The following is a 9,880-nucleotide window of genomic DNA, read 5'->3' on the forward strand; positions in this document are numbered from 1 at the left end:
TCTGGGTTGCTTCAGGAGTTTTTCACGAAGAATAAGATCCGAATTCTAGATTGGCCGAGTCAATCTCCAGACTTGAATCCCATAGAACATTTATGGCAAGATCTTAAACTAAGAATAGAAACTGTTAATTGTACCAATAAAGCTGTTTTATCGACAAGAATTCAAGAAGAGTGGAGAAATATCTCTCAAGATAGAATCATCAAACTTATTGAATCGATGCCTCACCGATGTGCCGCCGTGATAGCTTCACAGGGTATGGTTACTAAATATCGACGATAATGTTACATTTGTAACCATTTTTGAACATTTTTCCTTCAGTTATCGTGTCTTCTCTTCAGGTTTTGTACTTGGCCGGATACTTATGAAAAAGTAAAAATTGTTATTTTTGTTATAAATAATTATTACTTGTTGTATCAAATTTTTTAGTTGTACATTTCGATAGTATAATAAAAGCTCTTTACTATGGTATATTTGTATTTCTACTTTACACCTATTATACATAATTTTATTCCAAAATTATTTTTGGCCGGAAACTTTTGCATGCAACTGTATGTTCAAAGTGCAAGTTTCGTATGCCCTGGAAAGTCGAAGAGGTGAAATACCATGCTCGTACCTCGAGGAACCAAAGCACATAGAGGAAGATCGTTATAAAGAAGGACATTGGTATGTTCATGAGCGGATGTCCACCGATGATAACGCTGACCGCCTTGAAGAGGGTGGTCAACCTCCTTTCGCCAGGTGCGCTGTCGAATATTACTCCTTTGACCTGTAATTTACCAAATGCGCGTCAAACGACAGATTAGCATATTTTTTATTAAAGGATAACGAAGTTTCCCGTACCTTGAGCGGCGTGTTAGACTGTTGCATCGCCAGGCTTACGTGCTGATACAGAAACGCGCCTCCGTTGCTGAAGACGTGGAAGAATATCGGATGCTGGTCCAGGCTCTTGTCAATGATCACCTGGATCAATCGTTTCCCGATGTAAGGCAGTTTGTCTCTTCTCCAGAACAGGCATTCTACTGGGGCCGTGTATCGTAGTGTGATGCAGCTTGGAAAAGGAACATCATTTTCTTTTTATTGTGGAACTTGATGAAATGTACACTTCTAAAGTGAACGAGCACATTGACGAGCATTGTACTCAAAGTTTGGACCGTCAATGTTAGCACAGCCTGTATAGTAACACTCTAGTTCAGCTATACGTGCCACTTTATATTCAGAAATTGTGTTCGCGTTACCACGAGCAATAGTAGTATTAGAATATACGGGACGCCGTGAGAATCCACGCGAGGTTCGAATTGTTATTGATTAAATAAACAGAGTCAGCGTGATTTACCGGCACGGATCCGTCGCGCTTGTTATGTTTCACCGGCTCCTGTGTAAATCAGTCGAATTTCTTCGATCTCTTTGGAGCGAGGTGGATCAAAATCCACCTCTTTAATATTTTATTTAAAATTTCTTATGGCAATGCTGTGAACTAACACTAAACGTTAAGAAGTGAAAAGACGAGTTTGAAATTCGAAAAGTTAACATGCATTAGCGAGTTGACACTGTTCTCCTGTGAACCAAGAATTTTATTTTTCTTCTAATCGTGTGTTTCGCAAATATTCGTGTTTCAGCCTACCAATACCCGCGCATGGAGTCGTTGCGCATTCGTTATCTGAGAAAGCCTGCACGATTAGCCAAGGAAACTTCAACGAACGACTCGTAGTTTCAATGCAAACGGACGAAAGAGGGATATCCTGGTAGCCAAGCTGATTCCATGCATTTATAACGTATGCTAGCATAACGTTCGCAGAATACACTTCATAAAGCAGCTTAATAGAACATCAACGTCTCACTTGGCACAAGAGTGTACCTCCTGCACACGTTCAGCACATGATTTTTAAATCGACACAGGTAAAATCCTGCGACAATGATAATCCTGTATCGTTGGCACGTCTTTCACCGAAATTTCAGTACCTCTTTTCCTCGTATATCGCGCTGTACTTGGCCAGGTATCTGTCCTGACAGCCGGCCCATCCTAGAAGCACAACCACCGGTCGTTTGTCCTCCTCGTAGACGAACACGAACTCCTCGCGCTGATCCTGGCCGCCGGTGGTCAACGTCGGATCTTTCGGATACGGCGGAAACGACGGGAACATGATGTAGTAGTCGAGATCCTCTTGATCGCTCATCTTTCCTGCTTCTCGTCCTCCTTCCCGCCGAGGATGCGAGAGAAAGAGGGCGAAAAATAAAGGAGCGGGTTAAGAGGGTAGAAGCGGTGGCGCAGAGACGTGGGACACTCAACGGAAGCCAGAGGGAGGATATCGCCGCCCCTTTACCTCGACGGATACGCGTTTCGAGTCGAGCTTGCGTTGTCGTGAGCGCAACGCCAGTGATCGATACCAAAACGCCTGTACCAAAGTTAGGTCGTGTCACGGACGAGGACAACGACGTCTACGACCGTGGAACTCCCTCTGGAGCACTCGGAGTGTTTTCCTTTCTTGTCAGCGATCGCGGAACCACGGGAACACCGTCCACGATCGATGCGACCAGCGATCCCAACCACAACTGATTCGACAGACCACACGTTGTTGATAACAGACTATATATGGACTCGCGTCCACGTTCACAGCACTTGGGAAGTTCTCTCGCGCGTTTTTAGCAACGGAAAATTGGCACGCGTTTCGCAAGATGTTCGCGCGACAGCTATAAGTACGGATGATCTTTTTGTTTTTTATTAAGCATTAAGTTTTTTTCAGGATGGGGAAAAAGCATGTATATTTGACGCACTACAAAAGAGAAGAATATTTTTAAAATTATATCAGATACATGGTTTTCCATGAATATATATACATAAATGTATAAAGATACTTCATAAAATATTAAAATTAAAAATATACCTAAACTACATAATGTAACAATAGACATAATAAGATATCTTACATGTAAGAATTCACTAATGCCCCTGTGTGACGTTGACCCGCCTTGCAGGAATGTAAAACAGGTTCGCATTTGTGAGTATTCAACACAAACGAAAATTACCATTCTCAATCTTTGATATAAATTAATTATTCACGAATATGAAAAATATTGTCAGGTTCTTTTTACGGTTTAATTTATTTTTACTGGAATATTCAGTTACCAACAGATCGAGCTATCTTATCTTATAATTGGCGCCATTTTAAAAGCAAGTAGTCCCCACTCCTGTTACTAGATGGCATCACGTGATCACCATCACCATTCGTTACCGACTCTGCTGGTCTTTGAGGTTGGGTGTAGGGAGTTGTTTAGAAATTATTTATTTATTATAACAAATGATTTAGGAACAATTGCTTCTTGTAATATTACGCTCTAAATATTGCCACTTTTTACACTTTTTTTCTGATATCTCTTTTTCCTCCCTTATTTACTGACCAGCAAAGTGTCTTCGCAGTTTTTAAGGTTATATTTACTATTTTCGTAACCTTGTGCTCCATATTCTTGAAATATTGTATACTACTTATACAGAACGTAAATCGTGTGTTATTAGTCATCAGATATTCCATAAGAATACCATTATCATGTCAGTATCATTAGGTAAGAATTATTTTAATTCTCTTTTTACAATTAGTATAATGTAAAATATTTCATAGGTAATTCTTTTTATAGATTCTATCTTAAATCTTGCCCTTGTGGCATTCTTGTACGGCGTAACCAATCCATTTATCAAAAAAGGAGCTCAAGGTCTAGAAAATGTAAAATCATCTTCGAGATTTGGTCAATTCTTTAATGAATTGGCATTCCTAGTTACAAAACTGAAGGTTTTATTTAGAGCATTATCATTTTTTAAGCATATAGTTATAATGAAATTTCATGTAATTACTTTTATCTGTCTAGTATATTGTACCATTCATCATCAACCAGTGCGGTTCTATATTATATTTTTTAACTCTGAGTAGTACAGATATATCACTGGCTGTTCCAGTCACTAATTCACTTACCTTTGTGGTAACTGCGATAACGGGTTGGTTTATGGGTGAAGAAAAAATACACAGAAGTTTGCATATCATTTGCTATCCTCCAATAACTATTAGGAGAATACCGTAGAAGTTATTTGAATTATTTTAATTTTCAGATACATATATTGGAATGGCAATGGTACTGATCGGGACATTTCTTTGCTGCTGGGATAAAATAGATGAAACTTTATAATTATATTGTATTTATATAGGTGTAAAATACAGTTTTAGAGTCACAAATGAACAAATCACAAACACCAATAACTAATCGAGTATCTTTTATTTCTCGGTAAATTTATGCAGAATACAGTACTAATTATACACGAGGTGTATTTATAATTTGTATTTTATATTTATATTAATATTTTCGCCCATTTTGTTGCGTCTTTACTTAATTACATCACATCAAAACGGACACGGTGCTGAAAGTTTATCGATTATGTACACATCATTTTTTGCGGTAAATTGTGCCAACAAACGGAAGATTCCAGATCAGAGAAATCGAATTGGAAACAAAGAAACCAAACGAATAAACCGTGTATAGTCACTCGACTTTTTACGTCTCATGGTGCGTATTTACTCGACGAGTTTCGTCAACGACGATCATCGACGAGTTACTCGATTAATTCACCTTTTCACCCACATATAACGAATCGAAAAGTGAACGTGTACGTTCAGAGGGTAGGGAGTGTTTGCTGCGCACGTTTGTGTATGTGTGTGAACAGTCGTTGATCAAATCAATGGAATCACCGAGGAAACAATTTTCGAGGCATTCTAAACAAGGAAAAATATCTGGCTAACACATATTATTGGATAACTATTACGTACATGGTGCTGTTAACTTTCAGGTGCTAGGTAGAGACAGATATTTTATCTAACATCGACATTGTTTTCTTAAAACAGAAATATCATCCTTTTTCTTCTGATTCGTGCAATTCGATCAACGACTGTATGCGTGTCACGTGTGCGCGTATATGTACGTGTGTAATGCGTGTATTTTAGAGTTACTTATCTTACGAATTACGATTATTGGTCGAGTATTGTTGTCCGTAGCCTCTTTTGCGGTGTAATATCAATATCTCGTCTCGCGACCTCCCGTGTACAGTCGAGCCATTTTGCAACACGTACTTTTTGTTTACTACGTACACTTATCTGTTAGAGCGAAGCGATATTAGATGGCACGCATCAAGAAACGCACCGCACGTGTTTTCCAATTCGAGTTTGATCGCGGACTCGATTCGTACTTCACTGTTCTACAAGGAAAGACCAAGTATTTGTCCAAAGAGAGTTCTAGACGATTAAGGAGAGAGAGAGTGAGAGTGGGTGATGTGAGCGAAGCGGATCTGTTTGGACCAAAATGAAAGAAGAATTTCATTTCAGGATGGAATCGAAACGAACGCGAGCGAATCGAGTGAAAGGGACCAAAGCAAGCACAAGAAAATTCAGTAGAATCGAATTGAATGGAAACATGAATGAATATTATGCAGGTGGTGTGGGTGGAATGGAATTAAAGGCTGAAGTCAATTAGATGTAGAGGACTCTGAGCGGACAAACTGAATTAAAATAGTTCTAAAATAACTTGATGCTTTTTAGCTAGATAAGAATTTTGCTCACTTTTAGTAAACAATATCCGTCTTCGCTCACGCGTTTTCTATCGCATTGTTCTCTCGGTACGGCCATGGTTCCAATGTACTGTTAATTCTATCACGCGTTTGGCCCCTTGTCCGCTGCAGGAAGGAAAACGAATTCGTGCCCAACACGTGAACGCAAAAATCGTCATGCATCGCTGCCGACGACGTACCGTTTCACGTAATTGAAAAACCACGGAAGCGCAAGCTTTTAAACAACAACCGTCGCAACGAATTCGAACCCCGTGCACAGTCTTATCTGAGAATCACCCTGAACCAGGGCTGGGGAACCTTTCTAGCATTGGGAGGTCATTTGTCACTTTGTGAATTTTTTATAACGTAGTACACGACGTGTAAAGTATTAAAAAATATAAGATGACAGTTGCATGTATCAGGGTGTTTCAGAAAATTCGTGTTAATTACAGTCCATGTTAGCAAATAAGATGAAACATTGTCGACTCTTGAGGTTTCTTCAATGATTAAGTTGTTTAGAAAATATTAAATATTTAAGAACACTTAAGAAATGAGTTATTTTTGAAATTCAAGTCGTGATATCGTTAACTGATACAAGCTCACGGTATTCAAAATGATAATTTGGTTAGTTCCTTATATATATTATTAGCACATAGTTCACAACCTCGTGTTTGTATTATTAAGTGTTTCTCTACATAATCCTTAAACATTGAAGAGCGGACGATCAAAGTCGAAAATGTTTCACCTTGTTATATAGACTGATTAATAAATAAAAAAAATGCCTAATTTTTTCTGAGACATCCTAATAAATTAATGTTAAAATACATGCTTCTTCAGAATGTGAAATTTCCTAAGCGAAGAAGATACAGGATAGACAAAACAAGCGAAAGGGCTTGGAGTACCTCAAAGTACCACAGGTTCCCCATCCCTGCCCTAAACGAAAGACGCGAACGTTCCTCTGTTGCGAACAGGCAACGCCCACAATTCTTATATATAATTAACTTGCTCGTACAGAAACGAAGACCGTCGATATTGAAACGCTGATCAGGTGTTCAAAGTATCGTGTTGCATTCATTTATCGTTTAGTATGTACTTTGGTAAAACGGTTGTTCTATGGGCAGGGAATCTCCAGGCTTCCAGAAAAGATACAGTGGGTGTAGAATGTATTCGTACACCGATCAATTTCCCAAAAAACTTTTGTGTGAAATTATAGTTTCTTAACTTCATTTTTTATAGTCAATGGTATTTTATTAAGTTCTCCCAAAAGTTTCTTTCGTCAGTTGCATTCAATTATTTTCTGTGACAGTGTTTATATAAATAGACAATCTAATTTCTTAGACATTGATGCTGTAACAGTAATGAAGCGAAATGAATTGTACACAATTTTGTAATGTAACATGAAACATAAAATATTGTGTATGAATTAATTATTAATAAAACGAAAGAAACTTTTGGGACAACCTAATGCATATTCTTGGAAGTCTCTAAGATAGATATAGTCCAAACAACATTTACTAGTTAATATAATTTGTGAAATTAACAAAACAATGCGAAAAGTGGGTGAAAGTATAGAAGCGATAAGTATTTGGACGATTCTTATGACAAACCATTTACAGTAGAGTTTGTAACGTAAATACATTACTTTACTGCTCCGTACGAATTAGAAAACATCAAATTTCCAGTAAAGTACTTTTAAAAATGGCTCTAATAGAGGAATTGAAGAAGATCCCACTTCGAATAACTAATAATTAGACTGCGGAACTTTATGCAAAATAAAATCTTTGCAAACGTGCCTACTAAAATTTAACTTAAATAGGACTTTATTTTATTATCCAAATATTATAACATGAATTTTACTTTCAATCTTTTTTATATTCTTCCATATTGTTTCCATTTTGTAGTTTCTTGCGCATTCAAATTTCCTATAAATGCATAAAGATTCGCAGTCTACTAATAATTTAGTTAATTTAATGCTTAGAAAAGTTACAATAATTATAAAATCAAAAGGAAATCCCACGAAGGAAGTATTATATACTTGTAAATTAATGTAAATTTCTTCTTTGTTTGAATGAAGTTTTAAAAATTAGACAGTTGTGCGAATACTTATTGCTTCAATATTTCTATCCATTAATTGTTTCTTTCTTGTTAATTTCGCAACTTAGATAAATAGCTATTTTTTTATAATCTATCTATTCTAGAGATTTCCGAGAATATGTAGAATGTCATTGTTTATAAAAAAATAAGTTAATAAATTACAATTTTACACAGTTTCTTTGGAAATCGATCGGTGTACGAAGACTTTCTACACCCACTGTATGGGATGTCTTCTGAAGATTTCCAACCGAGATGATCAAGCATCGACGATACCAGGAACTATTAGTCGCGTGTCAATGGATCGACACGTACGAATTGAATCCGAAGGAGAAAAATGAAGTAAATACAGGACGGATATGTTTAACCTCAGAGCTAGAGACATTATCCTATACATCTTCTATGACGATAAAATACCTCTTTTGCTACAACGCGCGAGTCGAAGGCTTCCAACGTCCACACCTTGCGAAAGGAATAATATCCTCAGGACTGTAAACCTTGACATCGAAGTCGAGTATGAAAAGACGTCGCGCTGGTCTCTTTATCAGCCATTTGCCACCACGCAAATTCCCGTTTCCCGGATATGTTCGATTAAACTAGATGCACGCATGATTTTCGTTTGGAGCTTACGCTGGTTGATCGTCGCGACGTCTTTTTATTTCTGGATCCTATTGATACAGCGATCCGTCGTGTTTTTCTCCATGCATGTACGTGCATGTACACGGAACGTTGCACACGTCGAGTAAACGTTAGTGATATCTCTTTTACATTACATTTACATACATTAAAGCTGCACCTTTACATGTATACGAATACACATCTAACGTAATTATGTACAATGACGTTACAACCCCAGGGATCTAATCCACACCGGATACTTGAGGTCCGATTTATCTGGACTCGAGGTCGATTTTTTCGGTCAGAAGAGATTTGTTATTTTCATTTTTAATTGGGAAATCAATAAAGCTTTATTTTTACACCAATCGCTGATCAATTTTTCTAACATTCTTTTGTAAGAATCTACGGACTAAGGAGACCAAGATATATGTAGATCATTAAATGTGATCTAGAGTCAGAGAAGGCTGTCTATTCCTGGGTTAGCTTCACGTTTGAGCTTCATGATTCAGTGTTTTCCGTGAAGAGGAGAAATTGTTATGTGTGTGAAGTTAGCCCCGCACTTTTCGAATTTTTAATTTTTCTTTCTTGTGCCGTATTGTGCTATATTTGTGCTGAATTGTGCTGTAAATAAGAGATCGATAACATCAATAACAATTAAGAAAAGAAATAAGCGAAATAAGCCGAAGCTGTCGGCATAGATCAAACAATGTGGGAACTCCATGATAAATGCACACTTTCAATCCCGAGCTTGTGCATTTATCGAGGCATTACTGCACTCCGCTACCCGCGAGCGCGTGCGAATGCGAATGCAAATTCTTAACGTCTGATTCCTAACTTTGCCAACGCTGCGAAATCTGGCGATCTGACGAGATTTTGTAATTAGGAATAGTTGTTGTGCTAGTCTAGCACGATCCGGCACAATCAAAGAAAATTCGGAAATATCGAAATTTTTAATCACCGCCACCTTTTTTGGTTAATTTTTATCGACCCTCGAGCTAATCTCAAATTTTAACGCACGTGTCTCGTGTATTGTAAGTAGCACAATTTAGCACAACTTGCAGAATTCGATTATTTGTCGCCGTTCGTAAATTGTACGAATATTAAATTGTTTATTCCTTAAAATTCAACATTTTTTTATCTGCAAAATGAGTAGAGATAACGAGTTTCTATCAATGGCACAATGTAGCACAAGTTAGTACGCATCTTTCTATAGAAAAAAAAGTTTGTTTCGGCAAAAGTGCGGGGCTAGTATAGTTTTGGTTTTATTTCTTTTCTTAATTGTTATTGATGTTATCAATTTCTTATTTACGGCACAATTCAGCACAAATATAGTACAACACGGCACAAGAAAGAAAAACTCAAAATTCGAAAAGTGCGGGGCTAACTTCGCACACATGAAATTGTTATGGATTTATAGAAGCTTAGTTAATATCAATATTATTCTTAATGTTTGCATATGTAATTCAAATTACGCGCGTTTTTATAGTCAACCCAAAGGCCATCTATCGGTGAGAGGGTCGAACTAATTTTTGGAGTTTGGTCAGCGCCTCTATCGGGAAAATGCTCAAGTTTGTCCTCAATAGTTCCCTT

At 37.4% G+C, this 9,880-nt stretch overlaps 2 protein-coding genes across 3 annotated transcripts; one reads left to right on the plus strand and one right to left on the minus strand.

Annotated features, from left to right (window-relative positions):
• Window positions 1-111: 111 nt before the first annotated feature.
• LOC128882328 (transmembrane protein 53) lies at window positions 112-2,897 on the minus strand. The gene is made up of 3 exons (XM_054133909.1): window positions 1,960-2,897; window positions 841-1,048; window positions 112-766 (listed from the first exon to the last, which is right to left on the minus strand). Exons 1-3 carry the CDS (start codon window positions 2,172-2,174, stop codon window positions 506-508), a joined length of 684 nt encoding a protein of 227 aa, XP_053989884.1. The 5' UTR covers window positions 2,175-2,897; the 3' UTR covers window positions 112-505.
• A 308-nt stretch (window positions 2,898-3,205) lies between these two features.
• LOC128882329 (transmembrane protein 234 homolog) lies at window positions 3,206-4,303 on the plus strand. 2 transcript variants are annotated; one of them, XM_054133911.1, is made up of 4 exons: window positions 3,206-3,558; window positions 3,631-3,782; window positions 3,859-3,985; window positions 4,097-4,303. In XM_054133911.1, exons 1-4 carry the CDS (start codon window positions 3,543-3,545, stop codon window positions 4,171-4,173), a joined length of 372 nt encoding a protein of 123 aa, XP_053989886.1. In that variant the 5' UTR covers window positions 3,206-3,542; the 3' UTR covers window positions 4,174-4,303. The 2 variants fall into 2 exon arrangements, with proteins under 2 accessions (XP_053989886.1, XP_053989885.1); XM_054133910.1 differs by having other exon boundaries at window positions 3,208-3,558; window positions 3,859-4,018.
• The last annotated feature ends 5,577 nt before the right edge of the window (window positions 4,304-9,880 follow it).

Source organism: Hylaeus volcanicus, unplaced genomic scaffold (genome assembly GCF_026283585.1).
Source record: "Hylaeus volcanicus isolate JK05 unplaced genomic scaffold, UHH_iyHylVolc1.0_haploid 10527, whole genome shotgun sequence".
NCBI classification, from domain to species: Eukaryota; Metazoa; Arthropoda; class Insecta; order Hymenoptera; family Colletidae; genus Hylaeus; species Hylaeus volcanicus.